Below are 22530 nucleotides of genomic sequence, written 5' to 3'. Positions count from 1 at the left end.
TCTTGAAAATAATTCAATTACATACCAGAAATAACGAATAGTTTCTATTCGTTCGAATTTTTTTTTTTCATTGGCCTTATATTATCAAACTTAGAGGAATAAGAAAAATCAAACCAAAGCATAGAAATTATCGATTTATTGGTCTTTGTGACGTCTAATATACAAAACCCATACAAAATATACAGTCTTCATTTTAAATAATATGTACACAAATACCCTTAGCCTATTACAGTTAAAAAAACAATGGACAATCCTTAATTAATCTTTGAATTCATTTCAGCCAATATATGGCACGTTATAATACCGACAATAAGCCTCAATATTACCAAAAATATTACTTTATTTAATACCAAGAGTATGGTTAGCAAAATAGGTCACTTAAAAAAAACAAATTAATATTTTAAATTAGTATAAAATAACTCATGAAATAAATGATTTACAAAACTGTCGATGGTATTATAAACTTAAAAAATAAAGTGTTATTTCATAAGTGACCACACAATAAACTGATTTTTGGAACGGCTGTGTGCAAAATTGATATTAAAGTATTTTGACTGATGTAACCCTGAACGTTCCTAATTGCGAAAGCTGCGTGTAATTTATTACACCTGTTTTTTACTTTTAAGTCGATTTTACTGATTTTATCAATATTTTTCGTATTGATTTAAAAATACGTTTCTCATCTTTTTTCACACAGTACTTACTTCAAAAGTACTATTTTATTACTTGAACTATAAGCTACGACGAAAATGTACGACATTATTTCGTCTACACACCAGTAATTAAACCTAAACATGGCAATTAACATATTTTTACTTACTCTATATACAATTAAACATAATTAAGCCTCTCTAACTGGCCAAAAAGTTTACAAAAAATAAAAATTTGGCAAAGCCGCTGTGATTAAATACGAGACGTAACCGAGAGATTCCTAACAAATGGCAATGATTTACAATATAAAAATATATTTAAAATTTCATTCGATTACAAAACGGAATAATGGCCGCGTACTAAAAAACTAATTATTAAACCGAAAATTTGGCTGAAACCACCGTAAATAAACTACTCCATTATAGAAAGATTAGGCAGGGGAGAAATAAGAATTTCCACTAGAATAAGAATATATCTCCATTCTCCATATCACCGAACCCTCAATCTCAGGCATTGAATGCCTTGTAACTTCCATCTAAGAACCTTAAGTCTTCTAAATCTCCTGCGGTTAATCGTTTAGAAATTCAGCCAACAATTAGTTTTTTAGTAACTCAGAGTCATTCGCAGAGCCAGTCGCAGGGTAGTCGGGGCATCTTGTTCGCCGGCCAGGGGAGGTACCCTGCCGTCTTGAACACCCAGTAGTCGTACGAGACCTTGCTGATGAGGAGCACCAAGACTAACACCTCAAGTCCTATGATGTAGTATATGTAGTCCGTCCAGTCTGTGGGCGTGTGGCAGACCCTGGACTCCACCAATTCGACCACGAGACCCATGTCGTCCTTGCACGCTAAGTTTTTGTAGTCTGGTATATTTTTAAAGTTTTCTAGGAGCCAAGGCTGGGGATAATAGAAATGTCATTTAATTTTTTTTATGAAAAAACAACAACTATAATCTTGCACTCAATTCGCTCTGGGTAGATGGCATTATTTCGTGTTTTTATATCACACTTTGTTACTGCAAACCGGTATGTCAAGTACTACATAAAGTCTTATCTAATTAGGGCTGCAGGGTGACGAATGAAGCTAAGTGATATTGACTGATAGTTCTGCTTCTGTTTATGTATATGCTAGTTTACAAAGAAGGTATAAAATGTGTATAAAAATATTTGTATCTTACGTTTATAAGACTGTTAGACACTAATATAAAAGTATTTTCGGAATTTATCGTGTTTTTTATTTTCTCCCGATGTTTCGACACGAGCTCTTTCTGCGTGAATCGGAACGTCAACAGCCAATTATTATAAAAGTCTGTAGTATTGTAAAATGAAGGTAGTTAATCTAACATTTACTTTTCGGACGACTAACACCTCTGTCTGCCCCATGACCATGCACGATGTAAAAGTTTCGAAACAGAAGAAAATAAAAAAAACTAAAAACTACTATTAAATCAGAAATCTAGTTTTATGTTGTTATAATAATGATGTCGTGGTACAATTACTATATACTGCCTGCAAAAGCGGTCAGGGAAACCTTATTTCGAGATAATTGAAGTTTTATAATATATAGTTTTGTATGTAAAACTGAGATAGAGAAACTCTTTTAAGGTTTTTTAACAAGTTCTAAACAAGATACAGTTATTTAGGTAAGTTCATTGGATGGGTATTTCTTTAAGCTGACGACATAAAAATCAAGATTTCTTTTTTTTGAGATACCGCTTTTGAGCTTAGCACGGCAGTATAAACAGCCATCTCGTCAACATCAATGAAATTGCGAGAAGATTAATATGTTACCTTCAAAGTCTTGGCAGTATTGCAGTCGCAATGTATAAAGTTGCCGACGATGGAGAACGTGGGCCCCGTCGTCACGAACCTGTTCGACAGCACGTACGTGTGGATCTGAAAGTTAAAACAATTATTATAAACTATGTCATAAGCGTAGAGGAGGCAGGAGAGGATCTTTCCCCTGCCCATAGAATACACATAACTTCGAAAGTCATAGTGCCTTAACTACATGCAGTGTGATGTTCTCAGGGTGACCAGCGCTGTGGAGCGCCGCACAGTCTTGAGCAGAGCTAAGGAGGGGAAAAGGGTGGTCGTTCTCTCACTCGTCTTCATATTAAGTTGTGCAAAAATAGATTTTATGATAATACTCACAATGTTCAGTTTGTTATATCCTATCGCGAAGAGTATGAAGTGGTCTATGAACTTGGTGCCCTCCAGCTCGAGGATGTTGGTGATGTCGTTGTGCTCGACGATCAGCCGCCGCAGGTGGTCGTACGAGGTGTCGCTGGCTATCGCTTGCAACGACGTTATCTAAAATCATTTATTTTTTTATACGGGTTCACAAAAGACTGTAAGTGGATTAGGGTTCAGATAGCGTCAACTGACGAGAAATGATTACCCCAGTCTTAAATATGATGGCTTATTTGGAATCGAATATTTAGTTATTATTGGATGCCGTCTTGGTTATGTGACAACACGTAAATCATGGATTTGTTTCACAGTTTTGCTAGAATTTTTTGTGGATTCTTAATTTACCTAAAAGGTTTTAAAGTTACAGGCAAGCAGATGCTTATAAAAACTGTATTTTTTTTTATATAATTGGCGATTGTAACTCAAAAATGTTAGAATGAATTTGTATAAAAACTACCAATAACTATAAATAATTAAGTAATACATAAGCTACCTTTGACCTTCCAAAGTGTTATGAAAACAAGTTCTACCCTGCAATACCCACGGACCCGCTAAAACTACAATAAAAACTCACATTATTATACGAGACGTTAAGTTTAACAGTGTTGGGCGGCAAGTGCGTGGGCATCTCCTTCAGCTGTCTCCGGGAGCAGTCCACGGCCACCAGGTTGGTGACGTTGTCCCCGGTCACCTCGAGCCGCTCCGGGACGCACGTGCAGTTTATGTTCGCAGGCTTTATGTCCCGGCAGCTCACGTTCAGCTGAAACACGTACTGAATAAAAATGTGCTACAAACAAAGCATTTATCCCAATGCACTGTATATGGTAAATACCAAAATACTTATGTTCATACAAAGTAAATAATAGAATATTTTCCTGTCAAAGTATACTGGCATTCATTTGCTGACTGTACGCACACTCACGATGTTTATTCCCGGAGGGGTAGGCAGAGGCCCAACTAGTACTCCCACTTCCCGCCGTGTGTATCCCGTCCCATGATGTGATGTAGATCAATCCTATCACCATATAGAACACAAATTCTAGACTCTGGGCTGATACTAAGAAGAAAACTCAATATGACTTCCAGACCTGGTGTTACAAACCTGGATAATTCAGGTATGTTCTTGCAATAAAAAAAAACAACAGTTTCATGTCGGTCACCTATCATCGTGTATAAAGAGTTTTAGAATTGAAAAATTTGAATTCCCCACAGCTAATGTCTGACTTACGGCAACTTAAATAATGGTAGGTAGTAGTACGATAAAGACAGAAGACACAGATATTAGAGTCAACCCTACAAACTCCCACTTTTTAAATAAGCAGTCCCTTGTACCATATACATTAAACATTATCTTCATATTCTTTCAAGTCTTACCTCTTTCTGAATCCTGATATGGTCGATGGGTACTATCTTGATGTCCTTAAACCAGTTGAAGCTGAGGTCCAGCGCGCAGAAGGTCTTGTTGTAGTTCAGGAAGTGAACCAACGAACTGTTGTTGGTCTCCATGGCTTTCTGGAAATGCTTGCACGGGAGGTAGTTGTTCCCTAGAATATTTTAACAACTTTTATGATTCATGTTGTAGACATGTTTGTTTATAGTCAGAATGGGGGTCCTTGCCTGGGGTATTTTTGATACAGTAGAATGACGAGACAAGCATGCCGCTCGCTTGATAGTAAGCGATACGACCGCCTATAAACAGTAGAAACACCATCTAACACCTTTAATTACAACGTATTGTTTGGTATTCCACTGTGCTCACCATCCTGAGACATAGGATGTTAAGTCTCATTAAGTCCAGTAGTTAAATTAAACTGGTATCTTCTTAACAATACTAAAGATATTCAAATATGATTATTCATTCTTCGGTCTCATATAGCCGGCATAATTTTGTCGACTGTCGTGGGTCGTATTCTCTCATCAGTCGACATTCTATATAAACTCCAGTGCGCTTGCCATCAAGTGTAGGATTACTATGCCGTAGCCACAAAAAAAAAACAATTGGCGTTATTACTGAACTGCGGTCTCACCTGACAAATTAATGTCAATCTTCTTGTTGCTCTGCACGAGGCTGAGCGGGAACTCTGTCAGATTGTTAGCTGACGCGTCGAGTACGGTCAAGTTGAAGAGATAGGCGAAGGGCCGCTGGCTGGACGGCAGCTTGGCGGTCGTCAGGTTGTTGTTGGAGATGTTCAGGCACGCGATGGGAGAATGCTTCGGGAATTGGCCTGCGATTTTACAGCTATAGATTACCTCAAGTAGGTTCGAAGCAGGCTGGCATTATGTCGAATGGCAAGGGGTAATGGTCTCTCGATATTAGATATTTGCTGAACAAATCCAAAACCTACCTCCAGGTGCAGACGGCAAATGAAAATATGATCGACTAAGGTGTCGCATAGACGTAACAATAATTGAAATATTACACTTGATCTTCGAAAGATGATATTATTGTTACACAAATCGACGTTGAAAAGCTTTTAACTGTTGAACCAGACAGGAGACAAATGGTGGCTAAGTTGTGTCAATATATCTTTGTTGTATATGAAACTGATAGTTGCTTCGGTGTAATTAGTGCAACTGGTTTATCCGTTCTAATTGAAATAAATAAATAAGAAATAAGTTCACCTGAATTGGTAAGTTACCAATGGTGGATTGATTGATCCTTAAAAAAAAATTTGTAAATACCTAAATTTGACGATACGCTTTCTGATATAAAAGAAAGTTTTTTCGAAACAATTTTCTGTTACTTACGGGTATCATTGTATTCTTCAAACTCCGACTCTTGGTAGCAAGAACAATAAATAACAAATACGATACAAGAAATAGACATATATTTCGATTCATCCTTATTTACTTTGCCAGGTATCCTTCAGGGAAAGCAATCCAACCTGACGGCGTAGTTAATCACAAAAATAGCTGATCCCAAAACTTTAAATCTGCTTTATACTTTATAGTTTTAGATAAAGGAAAGGTGCTGGTGGTGAGATATATTTTATATCCGCTCGGATAGCAATCACCGTTCACAAGGTGTTGCCTTAACCCGCCATGGTGGCCCAAAGTGTGTTGCGTTCAGGGATCAGCCTATGTATATCCGGTTCCAATAGGCCGGCATAATTGTTTCGACTATAATAGAGAGATAATCATCTCACTTTTTTCATAACTGTAAAAGTAATTAATAAAAGTAACAATGTTTACTTGACTGTTGCTACTTGCAAATGTGTGTCTTCGTTCTAGGAAAAGCTAAAGTAAAAGTAATATTACCAATGCTTCTATGATGTCACTGTTAGTGGCAACAAGGTACTGACAGACTGACAGTTACTAGTCGTTAAAGTTTTATATTAGCTACTTTTGTTGCTATAGGGGACATACGTTTAGAAGCCCTTAACCCAATAATTAAGCAAATGAGTAAATACGTACCGATGATCTTGCCGATGTTGCCGTCGGTGAAGGCCATGGAGGAGAGTCTCCTGAACACGGACGTGGACACGTCCAGCTCGTCGATGCTCGCGTTCAGCACGTGCAGGTTCGTCTTGTTCTGCATTACTGGACAATAATCAAGCACAATTCATGGTAGAGATCGAAATCTACCTAAATACTTACAAATAAGACTGCGCAGAAGGATCGCGACCAGCTCTTCTGGTTATTTCGTTGACTAGCCTATTTCCTTCCCAAATCTTTCCTCAAACTATCTCTTTACCAAATTTAATCGAAATCCGTTGATAATCAAGTACAATTCATGGTAGTGATCTTCTAAATCTACCTAAATTCTAATAAGACTGCGAAGAAGGATCGCGACGCGTTCTTCATTAAAATTATAAACATACTAACTTTTGCTCTCAGCTTTGTCCACGTGAACGACTTTTCCGGGATATTAAGTAATCTATATCCCAAACATTTTCTTATACTAACTCCTTAGCAAATTTATTCGAAATCCGTTTGATTATATTTGAAATAATCGAGTTAAGGCAGACAAACGCGGCGGGGAACGTTATTATATATGTAAAGATTATCTTTTTCATCTTCTCTTTACCTGCCAGCCCGAACTGGCTTATTTGATTTACTTCGTCCTTTCCTTATCTTTATCATATGAAATGTTATGACGTATCATAAATACAACTTTGTTTGGCTACGTGATAAATAAAGTATTTTATTATTTTTAATTAACTCCAAGGAAAGAAATTTCTTTTAGTCAGTTTGTAATCAAAATCATTTCTAGATCAACTAGATATATTTTTAGAAGATAATCTAATATAAATATCAGGTAGATGACCACCTTGTCTGTATACGCCAAAATAAACGAATTTTAGCTCCCCGTCTGCGTAAAAGTCTTAAGCAAATTTTACTCTCGTACATAATTGCGACAATTCGACTGTTCCTAAGAAATTTGAATTCGACTGTTCCTAAGAAAACTTAGAAGCCGCTAAATGCTAAACGAATCTAGACGTGATTCGGAACACAGATGACCAGCAATTATAGAGACACTTGTCACGATAACTAGATATTTTATCCTATATACTCGAACAGTGAACGAATCTTGATAATCTATTGAGTAAGAAAACAATTCATCAATACAAAGAAACGTGAACAACAACGTGAATCTTTATCAAATCGAGGTTAACTGGTGCGTGACGAAAATGGTTCAGATTTCAATCGTGTTTGCGATTTTGTACGATTGTGGAACAATTTATTTGTTATTTATTTATTTAGCTAATATTAGAGTAGAAACTATATAAAAAGTATTTATAATTAGTGACCTGATTATCATCCTATACCTTTTCACTGAAGTAAAACTATTTTGCGTGTTTTATTTTTTATATTACAATTTTCTCCCGACGTTATGAAGATTACAGTCTTCGTGGTCACGGAGCTGACGAAAGTGTTGGTAACCTGATAAGTTAAAGTTACAATATCTACCTACATTTTACAAGTATACAATTGTTCCCATTTAACGTCGGGAGAAAATCATAATATAAAAACCGCGATAGAATTCGCAAAATAGTTTTATTTCAATGTCTTAATCATTCGCATAAACATTAGAAATATTTTTTTCGCTTTAAAACTTCTTTATTCTATTTAACTTATAACAAACTTATAATATTATATTTTTCCTCGATACAGGCTTGCCTTGTAAGGAATCCAAGGAAATAAACAAATTTGTTCTACTGTTTTAAGATTTCATTTTTTTTTTATGTTTACTTCTATAAATAATTTTTATTTTTTTCATTTGAAACATACATTCACAATATATTATTGATAATACTAATAAGATTCTGATGCAAAAACAACATTAATACATAATTAATACGACTCATTTCAGTATGAAAACATGTAATTACGTACAGAGGTAGATAACATTACACGGTAGTTATTAATAGAATTGTATTTACCGGGATTCAGTACACGGCCGCGTGTGCGCTATCAAATTAAACAATTGTTGCACACTACAGGTGTTGCCAACATTTGTCTAGCTTTGTGACATAGCGGAAATTATTTGGGAAAACTTTCTTGTTTGGTTTTAAATCGGAAAGAATCACGAATAAATTAATTAACGATAAGTACATAGGTACTGTCCGATTTAGGCACTATATATAGATATACCGCCTAAATCAGACACCGTAAAAAATACAAATTACATTTTTTTTTTTTATTATATTTCTATTGATTTTGCTGTATATGGTGTAGAACAAAGTGATTTCATTTATTCAATCTTTCATAATCATATTTCTCGCGCTATCTCTAACCCAGAGTTGACAAAGTGGGCGAATACTTTACTGAGGAACAAATAAACGCTATTATACAAAACAGTTTTTATATCTTCTCACGATGGGTACTCGACACAATATAAGTAAGTTGAATAAAAACTAGTTTGCTTTATTGTCGGCTGAAAACGATTCTCATATCAATATAACGTTACAAAAAATGTTGACAACACGTGGAAAGATAAAACAATGCTCGTGTAACTGTTTTCATACGGTCAGCAATAAAATATGTTTTCATAACAATCTGTACTTGCTTGCTAAAGTAATGTAAACAAATTTTTATTCAGGTCCATCGATCGCCACAAAAATAAAAAAGAATTATAAAAAAAGAAATGCAATTTAAAAAAGTTATGCAAAAAGATCATGCAAGTGGCATAGTCTCTGGCGACCCTTATACCACGAAGGCGTGATGTTAAATGTATATTTAGAAACTATCGTAACATCTGCAGTTAGACGTAACGAGAAACATTAATTTTGCATACGTTCATAATAAGCAGGATGATTATTCCTAAATGTTAGGCAGAGTACACATTGCGAACAAAGTCGCTTTCTCTGTCCCTATGTCCCTTTGTATGCTTAAATCTTTAAAACTACGCAACAGATTTTGATGCGGCTTTTTTTAATAGGTAGAGTGATTCAAGAGGAAGATTTATATGTATAATGACATCCATTAAATAGTGGAGAAATACTGTTATTTTGTTATGTTATACCCGTGCAAAGCCAGAGCGGGCCGCTATGTTTTTATATACAACGTTCACAGTTTTTCTGTAGTGTATTTAGTATCAGCATTGCACCCGTGCGAGGCTTGGGCGGGTCGCTAGTCTATACTATTTTATAACCAGTGACCCTTTTATGCCAAATCGTTTTAGTGCCATACATACATTGATGATTGATACACATAAAACATCCTTTTGAATTACTCGCTATTGGTGAAAACTGTATAACAATTCGTTGTGTAGTTTTTGAGTTTGTCGCATTCAGACAAACCCGGCGTGATATCATCAGCATCGCATTCAGTGATATGTATACATATATTTTTGTAGTGATATTTATATATGTAGCATACAGACAGCATAAATTATCTATACATTTTTTTTAAATATAGTCCCCTTTTCTGTCTGTATGTGATCGATTTTCTCAAAATCTACTGAATGCATTTTTATGAAATTTGGTATGGAGATAGTTTAAGACCCTGGGAAGGTTATAGGCAACTCTACGCGGCCGAAACCGCGAGCTAGTATTACATAATAACATTCGAGTAATGAGTTATAATATAATATAATCATGTAGATTACAGCAAGAGGCATGCATGACGCTGATAGAATATTAATACTTAATGTTACAATGTAACAGATAAGGTAATAAAATAAACATTAGAATAGAGTTACACAGTCTTAAGATTGTACGCAAGGCTACACCATTCTAATTATTTAATCCAAATATTATTGACAAGGGCATTGCCGAGCTTAAACTATTTTTAAATATAGTAGATTTTTCAAAATATGGTGCTAATGTACACTAGCCCTTACACTAATGAGCACGATCACAAGCCACGTTTAGTGGTGCGCATGCGCATGATTTACGACTGTTTTCAACAACGGCGCCTCCGACAAGCCGCGCCGGCATAACATTATTGCTATAGAAGAGTAACACAACTGAACAATTTAATCTATCAGGAATAAGATGGCTCTGTTTTTATTCTTTAGGCACTTAAAAAATAAGTATAGACTATAGATTAAGTTGGAACAATATTATGGATAATTAACTAGATGATAAACAATATTGTTATAATTATACTTTTATATGTGATAAGTGTAACGTGCGCGGGAATCTAAAACATTACATCTGTCTTCCCTCAGAAAAAGGAACCCTTGTTCCTAATAATGCTAATAATGAGAAAGTTAGGAACGATGTTTGTAAGAAGTTAACGCAAAAACCATGGATGGAGACGAATCCCATCCCGAATTAACATATACTTTTAAACCGGAAAAACACATAAGGGCCAATGATGATGAACATCTTCCTTTCACAGCAAACTAGAAACTTATCACTTTCACAGCAAGCCTGTTCATCATTAGAACTAAAATGACCTATCTCTAAATGATACAACGTCTGGTTTTGCTGTAAACTAACCTTCAAAAGCATTTCAGATCTCTTGTCCATATCCCAGTTTTGTTACTGTCAATTTAGCTTCAATAGTACTTTAAAAGGTATCCAACTTACTGATCAAAGGCAGCACATCCTTCATATAGGCGCTGTCCATGTCGCAGCAGAAGACGGACATGTTCCCCGGGCCCAGGGTGGTGCACACCGCCTTCGTGGGGCACATGGAGCGCGGCATGTGGAAGCACTTGCCCATGTTCAGGTGCTGGTCGATGGGTTCCGGGCGTGCTGTGGATGCTGGCGGTTGCTGCGGAAGATATTATATTGTAGAAGAAAAGTTACGGCTTAGATAGAGGAGTTTCAAGTTTGTATAATAATTGCACAGGAATGAATGTAATCTAACCAGTATAATTATTAAGCCTTATGAGGCTTAACATCTTATGTCTCAACATGAGATGCACAGTGAAGTGCCACGCAGTACTTTGTAATTAAAGTTCTATATGGTATTGCCAGTGTTTATGGGCGTTCAGGTGAGCGGCATGCTCATTCAAATCAACATTAAGATAAACAGCAAAACCGCCCAATTCACGATGAGCCCTGATTGATCAGTAAAGCGACATCTCCGTTTCGGCGTTTCATGATCAGCCTGTGTAAACATATGCTGGACACTCACCTCCCTGGGGGCTGGTTGCTCAAGATCGTCAACCCTCATCTCGATGCAGGGCAGGTGGGTGACCAGGTAAACCACCGCGCACCACAGCACCGCCTGGCGACAAGAGAATTTATCTTTGATCATAAATTGGTAAATTAAGAGTGCTTTTAATAGTGTGAAGACCAATTTTAAACAAAACAACCTAAAATTATGTGACATTGTATAAACTACACCGGGTGCTGCTGGCAAACATTGAGCCATGCTGCAGCCATGTTTTATACCGATAATAAAACAGTGCTCGATTGAGGCAGTCTTCTAGAAAGTTCCACAGCTAAAACTGTGTGTTGCCCATCAATATATTGGAAATCTATAACCAAAGACCAGAATATCTAACATCTAACAAATAAACCTCGATCACGCTCTGCCTTTCTCATTATACCAACGGAAGGGTAGACTGAGAGGCATCTCCATCCACACTTAGGTCATCCTTTCTGAGTTTCTTAGCTCTCATTATGGTTAAGTGCCAAAAATTAACAAGAACAATTCTGTTCTGAATTTATGCAGTAATAGTAAGCATTGCCGGACGCGCGGCCGAGACAGCCCACCGCAATTATCCAATACACGACATCCTCCCAAGAATTGGCATCAAGGTGGAGCGCTAAATATGGTTTTTAGAAGGATTTAGTTGATTTCACATAGATTGTGTATATAGAATAATCACGCGACTTCGTTAACATGTCTTGTTAAACAACTTCAAAGGAGAAAGGTTAAGTATCTATTTATTTGTCATTAACACATAATATGTCAGTTCAGCAATCAATTTTTACGCCGTGATTCAGTTTAAAATATTTCCTTTATCTTGGATTTAGTATAAGTTCGGAATGGTTTTATTTTAATTTCATTAGTGTGCGACCTTGACATCTAAGATGCAGCACGGAACGCCATGTTAGAATATGATGAGTTTTATAATGGGTTCAATTAGATGTATTTTATAAGGAACAAAGGAGCATAAATAAAAAAATTTCATCAAACATATCCGACTCCAAAAAGCAATACAATCCAAAAAATACTTCAATTTAATAAGAAAATATTAAAACAAAAGCAGTTTAATCTTTCCAAGTCGTATTTTTATGTTTATATGCACATTAAAACTGCTTTTGGTGCCTAATTTGACTTGCCAGATAAGTAACAAATAAAAATACAAAAACAATCTGGAATCAGTGTTAATATTAAATTTTCCTATTTCCCCACGATCCTAAGACTAGCTTTTGCTCGTGACTGCGCCCGAGTAATAAAGGTTTCTGGGATAAAAGTCCAGCTATATATGCGATGTCCGTCTCCCGTAGTCTCAAACTATCTCCCTATCAAATTTTATGAAAATCCGTTGTGTAGTCTTTAGTTTATCGCGTTCACGCAGGCAGACAGATGCAGCTGGAGACTTTGTTTTATAATATATTTTTAGAACTTTCTAAGAAGAACAATTCCGTCATACATGACTGTTGCGTAACTTTAACCGCTTACGCAGCCCACACAATGGAAGCTCTCAAAAGGTATAACTTTTTCCAGTTTTTGCAACATTGATGCCCTGCTCTTGTTAGTCATAGCGTGATATTATATAACCTATGGCATTCCTCGATAAATGGGCTCTCCAACACATTTCTTTTTCACATTTTGTTCCTGCGATTAGCGCGTTCAAACAAACAAACTCTTAAGCTTTATATAACAGTAATAGATAATATATTGTATATAATATTGTCTACTCGATTCGTAGAATCCTCAGATATACACATCACAGTCTTATCTAAACTTCAGTCATATTATGTTCGTGGCTATTTATAGCCAAATATATTGTGAAATATGTTGGTCCAGAGGAAGTGACGTATCACATGGATGAAGTCGCTTAATAATGTCGCTCAGAAACTACAATAATTATAATCTGAGTTCAAAATCAATAGACTGCTAATCTGTTTGCCACGTACAAATAGCTGAACGGATTTCAATGCACATTTTACTTATGCTAAGCGAAACTTCAGCAAAGAAAAAAAAACATAAAATAATATAGTATATTTAACTGTTTTCTTCCTTCGCGCTATTTACTATAAGATGGATAGCACTGAATCACAATTCGAAATAGATAAAACATTCTTATCACACGGATATACTAAAAGCGAAAACCTTCATTACAATAATCCGTTCCTCTCTGTATGGGTTCGTCTGTTTATTACATTTAAAAATACATTAATGACTTATTCCTCGAACATCTGGCGCATTGATGTAATGACGTCACGCGCTGTGGTGACAAGCCGAGGATATCCGATACACCGCTGGAGATCAAGGTCTGAAGTTCGATTACCTATACATTTTATTATGTTTATAGAGAAGGCTATAATGTGGGATCACCTAGCCTCTTTCCTGCAACTTGGGGCCTTTCAAGTGAAGTGTGAAGAACCAATTTGGCAGGCCGGCATAATTATTTCGACAGTCTGTATATGTATTTATCTATTGCCAGTAAGTATTTTTTAAGCTTGACTTCACTAAACATCAGGCACAGTGAGGCCACTATTCTGTGCCTTCGATAAAACAACCAACCATACATAACGATCGTCCATTATAATTGCTAGATCACATTCTGTTTAAAGACAACGGCTTGGTTGTGCCTCTGGCATTGCAAATTCCATGAGCGGCGGATGCTGCTTACCATCCAGGCTGACCGTTTACTCGTTTGCCTACTAAGGCAATAAAAAAAACAGCATTGCATTAGGATCGATTGCCGATAAAATCATGTAATTGAAGAATATTTTCCTTGGAATTTATAGCTATTGTCACACTAAATGTGCCTTCATCATCACCATCATCATTTCAAACTTTTCCATTGTCCACTCATGGACATAGGTCTCTGTTCAATGCCACCGTTCTCTCCGTTCCTGTGCGAGTCTCATACACGTTTTGCCATGGCCTTTGATGTCATTTTCCCATTTGGCTCATGGTCTGCTTTATACCACATATTGTGATATAATTACTGTCAGTGGAATGCTAATAATTATGCTGGTAGTAGGATATATTTTATATCCTCCCGAATAGCGACCACGGTGAACTGCCATAGTTGCCCACGTTCGCGTTCCGGGATCAGCCTGTGTATACCCGATTCCAACAGGCCGGCATAATTGTGTCGACTGCCGAGGGGTAATCATCTCTCGCCAGTCGACTTTCTATTGGACCCCACACCACTTACCATCAGTTGCAGTGGGGTAGATTTTCCGTGCACATAATAAATACTCTGCTTCCCAATTATTATGCGCATTGCCTATCCCTACGGACACCGTTACAGACGCGAAAGTATGCCTAGTTTATTAAATAGGTGCTTCATTAGAAAGTGCATCTGGGTTGTAGAGATTTGTCTATTTATAGTCCAGCAGTAGTTTGGAAGAACTGTTGTGTACCAGTTTGTTATTTGGTAGTTCTACGTATGCGAATGGCCGTCTAAGTAGGTACCAATGTCTTTATCTACCACCAAGCAGCAGTGTGTATGCATTGCTGTATTTCGGTTTGAAGAACGTGGTAACCAGTGTAATTACTGGTCATGCTGAGACTGGTCTCAGGGTGACGAATGCAGTGGAGTGTCATGAAATTGTAATTCAACGTTCTGTATAACGTTGCTATTATGGACGGACGTATCACTTACCAACAGGCGAAAGGCATACCTACTCCTCTCGTCATTCTGTGCAATAAAAAACGTAATCTATACTAATATAAAGCTGAAGTTTGTTTGTTTTGAACCTCATCTCGGGAATTAAGAAACCAATTTTGTTTTTTTTAATAATAGCAAGCTGCATTACTTCCGAGTGCTATAGGCTAATGGAAAATATTTATCCCGGAAAACTTATCTCTCGCGGAGGGAGCTGCAGGCAAAAGCTAGTTTTAGTATAATATTAAGTGTTATGGAGCAAAGTGATAAGCGCATTACAGTATTCAAAGTGATGTTACTGTTATTTTTGAGTATGCTTTGCGCTTACCGGCAAACGAACAACATACTTCTCCCGTCAGTAACTTAAAATAATATGCCATAACTGGGCATCAAACTAAAATGACGTGATTCAAAGCTGTATCTACCAAACCATTATAACTAACGAGTAACAACTACCATTCATTATTTGATCGTATAATAATACCACAAGATCGAAGCATTATATTTATTATTTAACAAAGAGATTGAAAATATACACTATAATTGCATCATACATTGTTATAAATAATTACTATATTTAAAATAACTATAGGTTTACTTAATACTTGGAACTTAACTATAAGGAAAAATAGTTAGATCTATGGCACAGTAATTACATATGAATTCACAGAAGGAAAACGAATGTAAACAAATACTAAGTGGATGAAAAAACGAGCAAACTTCTCGCCCGATAAAAGTACGATGTCCATGCGAAGCTGGAGCGGGTCGCTAGCAATATATAACATACTTCTCTTTATTATATATCCAGCGGTATCTTCAGCTCGCTGCCCATCCTTTGCATGCTCGGCGCAACGCCCGCAGTCGCGTTACGTACAGCTATTTTTAGAATGCGGTGAGTATGCGCAGGTTCTTACACTGACTTATAAGGTTGTATGCTTTCTTTAAACGCTGTATTTTGATCGTAGGTAAGCAAAGCTTTCAATCTGGCATGAAACCAGTCCGTAATCTTGACGTAATAGATTAGATAACTTCTTATACATTTTGATAAAAAATACATGAGTCAAAGTCTTGAATATATTAACAAAAACACATGTAAAGTAGGTATGAGTTTGAGCGATTGAAATGGGTAACTGTCAAATGACAAGAGAGATGCACATACTTGAGCTTGACGTCATCAGTCACCATTCAAATGCATCACGTACTCTCACCACAGAGCCGCGATCGGAAGAAAGAGATAACAAGATGCTCATTGCAATAATTGAAATATGAATTAATCATTTATTTCTTAACGAATTTTGATGCTGTTTTCACAGAAAGATTTCTATTTTGTTTTATCATGTAAAGCGTATTTATACTAATATTATAAATAAAAAAGTTTGTAAGTTTGTTTTATAGAGACTAAACTTTGGAACTATTAAACCGATTATGAAAATTCTCTATAGCACGCCTGAGTACTATATGCTATTTTTATCCCGGGAAAATATTTATCTTATAAAAACATTGTTACGAGAGCGGAGTCGTGGTTTAAAACTAGGTTATCTATAAAATAATGTACAAATCGAAACACAAGCATTTGATACATAGAAATAGAAAATATTTGATAAATACTTCACTGAAGGCTACGATTGCGAATTATAGCGTACAAATATTATAATGCAATGACTTGCAACTACGTTCTAGTTTATAACAACGCCCCACTCAGTAATCATAAATGTACCTAATGCTTCGGAAGGACGCATTGTCCTCTCGACTATTGGATATTTGTATCGATGTGTTTCGAATTTAAATGGGTTATCGAAAACATCGTGTGTGGCTGTCAATTTGCTGATGGTCCAAAAAATATTCACTAGTAGGTTTGTAACACGAAGTTGGCCTATCTATTTGTGTCGTCAAGCAGCATTGTCATGCACTGTTGTGTTCCAGTGTAGCCCGTGCCCAGCAGTGGGCAGTATATAATTCATAGCTGGTATTGAATTAATGAATCCCTCCTAACCGAATTTCGGCCATGGCTGCCAATCTTAACGGAGATAAGCAGGTACGCAAGAGATATAATAGTGCACAAGTAAGCAATACGCAGGTGCACTATGTTCCTTTACCCCCATAGGCCGGTAAGACGGCAATGCGACGTGACCGGAGAGACATCAGGCGCAGGACCAACGGCTTTACGTGCTTTCCGAGGCTCGGGATATCACACCGCCAACTGACTGATTCCAAGCTGCGACTGAGAGCTGGTATTATTATATAGGCATTGTAATTACTGGGCATTGTGGAAACTAATATCTGTTTCGGGTGATGAGCGCAGTACAGTGCCACATAGACCTTACATTTACCACAGTTTGAGTGCCTTTTACAATCTGGTCAGTGTCGCTGTCATATTAAAAAAAAATACTTTTTATATTCTCGATCCAATGTTTGGTTGAGAATATTCCAGCTATTTGCTCTCGCGGTACATTTACTGATAACCCTCTGATAAGACATGTTAAATAAGTATATTTGTATTATAAAATACACACTGCGTCCTCGCAATCATGCATATGAGTTATTAGAATGAAGATATTAAAATGTAGTATGTAGTTACATTTATTGTTTCACCTAATTTGTAACCACTTTTCTGGTTTGATGGTTAACGCAAAACTTGCTCATAAAAAGACGTAATACTACCAGATCTTGTTATTACAATATCTGCAAGTCATTGGATAAGTGGTTAGGTTACCTCTCATAGACCCCACCAATAATACAAACTTCAATATGACTACCAAACAAATACACACACAGGTGCTTGGCGAAAAAAAAATAAACAACTTTTTTATTATGCTATTCACTAAACCCATATGCCAAATATAGTCCTCCATAAAGAACTGAATAACTAAATTCTCAAAACTCATACTCTTGGACCTGCCACTAATGAATCGATGTAATTACTCGGAGGTTTTATTCGGAACCCTGAGGTGGGAAGACAGCTAATAACATTAATATATCCAATTCGACTCTCTGGACGGACACGGGATCTTAAAGCGAATGACCCCAAAAATTACTGTCCATTTGCGTCACTGAATCTTTACCTCCAATAAAGCGCGATAAATTAATTCATTACTTAACTAAACAAACGCCATATTTTAAACATAATTTACACATGACGTTAGTGTATTTTGCAATAAAACACGTAAAGCCATTAGTCCTGCACCTGATCTCTCTCCAATCATGTCGCGTTGTCTCACCGGACTGCGAGTGAAGGAACAGAGAGTGCACCTGTTTATTGCGCACTTGTACAGTATATCTCATGCGTACTTGGCTGATCTCCGTTGAGTTAGGCCGCCGTGATCGAAATTCGGTTAGGAAGGATTCATTAACAGCTCGCATGTGAAACTCTTGATCGATGCCGTAAATTACGTTCGTTATTCATTCCATCGTAACAACTGTTTACCATATAATAATAATATTAGCCCTGTATAATATACTGTCCCACTCGTGGGCACGAGCTTCCTCTACTACTGAGAGGGATTAGGCCTGAGTCCACCACGCTGGCCCAGTGCGGATTGGTAGACCTCGCACACCCTCGAAATTCCTATAGACAACTTCTCAGGTATGCAGGTTTCCTCACGATGTTTTTCCTTCACCGTCAAAGCAAGCGATAATTCACAAAGACACTGTTTGTTTCTGGTAAATGTCTGTTCAGTAATAAATGGCCATGTGACTAACATTGGGTGTGGTGGCCGTAGGGCGTCATAAACAATACAAACATGAGCAATTGGACAGCCGCTGTGAATTACGGAATAGATGAGGCGCGCCTTTGGCACTTAAGGGGGATAAGTTAAGGTGACCACGCCTTTAAGGGTAAGGACATTTTTTACGTCAAAATTATTGTGATCCAAATATTACTTACATCGCCAAAATCATGCCGGTCTTGATAGCTACATCAGGCTTTGGTTAATGACACACAGATTTTTAAAGATTTGTGCAGTCGCTATTTAGGCGTCGAAAATAATTTATAAAAAAAACTACCTTTTGCTCGCGACTTTGCCCGCGTGAAAATTTTAAATAGATGGCGCTAGAAAGGCTTCAGTGTTCCAAGCGGACAAAGCCACGAGAAATATCTAGTAGCATAATAAACTTATTGGAATATAGACATAAATCCTGTGAAACCAAACTCATGCTTTGGTCTGTCAAAATTACTTCTTCTTTTGTAACAAGCCTGCCTGTCTTTTTCATTATAACAAGCAATTATTACAAATCGTATTTTATTTATCACAACAAAACTGTACCTAGATAACGTATGCAGTTTAAATAATCACCTACAGCACTTTAAATTAAGGTCATTATTTCATTATTGACAAATGACTTATTCATTTTATGGTGTTTATCATCGACCCGAGTTCTGTGTTGTTTTTATAAAACGTAACTGTACATCCGTGAGAGATGAGCTGTTGCCATGTCCGTAAGCACCACTATCCACATCGCCGCACGTTGGCATTTGGCACGCACCGAGCCCAGTTTATGGCGCGAATATTTTTAATCTATTGTAGCGCAATCCTAGGACTTATAAATATTTTATCATGACCGTATTTTATAAATGTCGCATTTCTATGATTATATGGCGGGTGTGAAACTAAGATTGCTTTTATTTGAACATTATTAAGAAATATAAACAAGCATACTAATACTATAGCATTTGATCGCGGCTTTGCCCGCGTAATGATGAATATGTATCATCATTTTAAAAAATAGATTTCTTTGCTTATGTTCCAAGCTCTTTCCGCACCATTCATATCAAAATCGCTTCGGTGGTTTGACGAATATCTAACATACAGCCAGAGACTTTCGCCTGTATAATATTAATAGTATAATGACCAGTAATTACACTGAGCAATGTTCTACATCAAAACCGTTTAAGCTACCAGCACAACCGCGATAATATCTACCTAGATTTTTTGTTTCCAGTACAGTTAGTGCGTATTGGAGCAAAAAATGTCTATTTTGTAACAATAGTAATGCGGGTTCGTTGACCCGGCTTGCTGTTTTTATCTTATCTCTCGTTTATCGATGTCGATGCGGGCACTTCACTATTGATCGGCTATTGATGACTTTATTATGAATATTGTTCTGAGAGGTTTTTAGTTTATTATTTTAGCGCTTGATATTTTTTTATATCTCGTAGAACATAAATATTATTTGATCGACGTGTAGAAGTAATATGTACACTCCATAAAACTTGATGTGTTCTGAGATCAGCCTGTGTACATCTTGGGTGTCGTCCATTAATCACGTGATATTTTTTGTCTTTTTAACCTCCCTTCCCGGTGATATGTGGTGAGGTTTTAGACCCATCCCCCGCTACCCAAAATCGCGTGTATTTTTTGGTACAAAGTATATTGAAATTTTTAGATTAAATCGCGCTATCTATGAAAAATAAATACACGCGATATCTCATTAAACCCCCCCCCCCTCCCCCAGTGAGTCTATTCCGTGAGTTTATTGCCAAACCCATTCCCCCTTTCGAGCCTAGCGTGTTTAATGGACGACCCCTTGTTTCAAAGAGGCCGGCATAATTGTGTCGTTGGAGTGGAATAATCATCTCTTGTCAGTCAACCCTATCCGGAATCCACTTCAGTTACCAGGAGCCTTATTCTCTATCCCGCACGTTATTTTAACCGTGCGTAACAAGCACATAACACAACGCGTCATGTTTAGGACTATAGAAATTTGGCTTACAGAATACCATTCCACGCACATTTCTCGAAGATAACATGACACGGCTGTGTTACGCGTTTACACTATCATACAGAATAAGGGCCCAGGTGAGGTTCACTCCCGTACCCACATAAAAAGTAAGTGTGTGATATTGCGGCGTGGGATAACCATTTTTCCTTCTAGTAGTACGACTATTACTACTGCCTATAATAGAAATAGAATCGAATTAAGATAGGTATACACACGTTCCACTACCGATGTTCATTGATTCGCCAATAATAATAATCATTCTGGTGATTTATTGCAACAATTTCTCCATTTACTCGTACAGTCAGCCAGAAAAATAGCTGAACAAATTCTAAATTTCAAATGGCTTTTAAACTTTTGTGTCCGTTTTGACAAGCGTTTTTTGTTTCACTCAAATAAACCGAAAAGGATTTACTTTATTATAATAAAGAAATAAGTCTATTTCAATTTAAGTTAAATTGTAAACGCGTTTTGAAGATTTGAACTCCTTCAGCGTTTTTTGTGGCTGACTGTACTTGGCTAGCTGCCAAATCGTTAATGTGACGTACTGAGTATAATGGCCTAGCAGTTTCAATGTCATAATGCTTGCCAAATCTATTATAATACTAGCTTCATACGCGGTTTTGCTCACGTAACAATAGGGGACTGCGAGACTCCACTTTTTTTCCTTTTTTAAAATGACATCCATAAAGATGTAGCACAGAAAGAATTTTAACAAAAACCGCATAAAAATAAATAGTACTATAAGTACCTATTTACTCAAATAAACTTTCATATACAGATCTAGTAGCGGTAACTACGTAAATACAAAGAATTAATATACAGTACCTATTTAAAGCAGTACGAATCCCACAGTCAACGGGTAGCTGCACTTATCTCGAAGATTAAGAGATAACATTTTAATTATGCACTTACAATCCGTCGGTAATCTTAGTATGGCCGTACAGAATTTAGCCACGCAGCCGTATTTAGCAATACAAAAAATACTATACCATAATTACTCCATTAATATATGTAGCTTGCAGTGGTGACGGGTCAATATAACCAGATTTTTGCCGGCTTCCCTTTTGTAACTAATGTGAAATCCAATTTTTATTGGAATTATTTTTAAACCTATCAATATTTAGTAAATAGGTACTACATATACATAGACAGGTATGGAAGGAAATTAAAAAAATGTTATGTTATGTCTTCGCCACTGGTAGATAGAGTTTAGAGATGTATCGAAAACGAACATAGCACATCGTTTTTTAAGTATCAAAATAACATAAATCTAATTCAATTTGGTATAATCAGTTTACTACAGCGAGCGCTATTCGGTTGAGTGCTGCCTATCCCATAAGAAATCTAAGCGTGAACCTATATTCACAACAGACCTTCTGTATTCTGTGTTGTGTAATAAAACAAAGAGTTTATTTAAATAACAAATGCATGGCCGATACGAGTACACAGTATGTATTCTAGAAATTTCCTACCATGTAGGTACTTTATAAGGAATCATATCAGTGATTTGCCAAGCAAATTATTTGATTTATAAGGGAAATAATCCAATAATTAAAGAAATGACGCATAAATTATGGAATAGTGTGGGTGGACCATACAGCTATGTTGTTTATGATTACATTCGTGAAGTCACCATTATTCAAAATCAGCTGACCCGACAGACGTTGTCCTGTCTTAAATTGTCAGAGTTTTAATATATTGAAGCGTCTCACAGTCTTCTGTCTTATTAGCACTCACTTTTCTGAGATTTTTAAATATTTGCTATTGTTTTTTT

At 36.6% G+C, this 22530-nt stretch overlaps 1 protein-coding gene across 1 annotated transcript in view; it reads right to left on the bottom strand.

The window, feature by feature from the left end:
- Positions 1-121: 121 nt before the first annotated feature.
- LOC115447057 (protein halfway) overlaps positions 122-22530 on the bottom strand; it is a 31387-nt gene continuing 8978 nt past the window's right edge. Inside the window, exons 2-10 of the mRNA XM_030173975.2 lie at positions 11375-11467; positions 10822-11008; positions 6257-6382; positions 4870-5067; positions 4217-4386; positions 3417-3602; positions 2804-2962; positions 2441-2545; positions 122-1547 (exon numbers count right to left, since the gene is read on the bottom strand). Of these exons, the coding sequence (XP_030029835.1) occupies positions 1269-1547; positions 2441-2545; positions 2804-2962; positions 3417-3602; positions 4217-4386; positions 4870-5067; positions 6257-6382; positions 10822-11008; positions 11375-11467 (1503 nt within the window). The 3' untranslated portion in view covers positions 122-1268. The remainder of the gene's footprint in view (positions 1548-2440; positions 2546-2803; positions 2963-3416; positions 3603-4216; positions 4387-4869; positions 5068-6256; positions 6383-10821; positions 11009-11374; positions 11468-22530) is intronic.

Source organism: Manduca sexta, chromosome 14 (genome assembly GCF_014839805.1).
Source record: "Manduca sexta isolate Smith_Timp_Sample1 chromosome 14, JHU_Msex_v1.0, whole genome shotgun sequence".
NCBI classification, from domain to species: Eukaryota; Metazoa; Arthropoda; class Insecta; order Lepidoptera; family Sphingidae; genus Manduca; species Manduca sexta.
The sequence above is the reverse complement of the archived record's forward strand: the minus strand, read 5'-3'. Positions and strand labels throughout refer to the sequence as shown.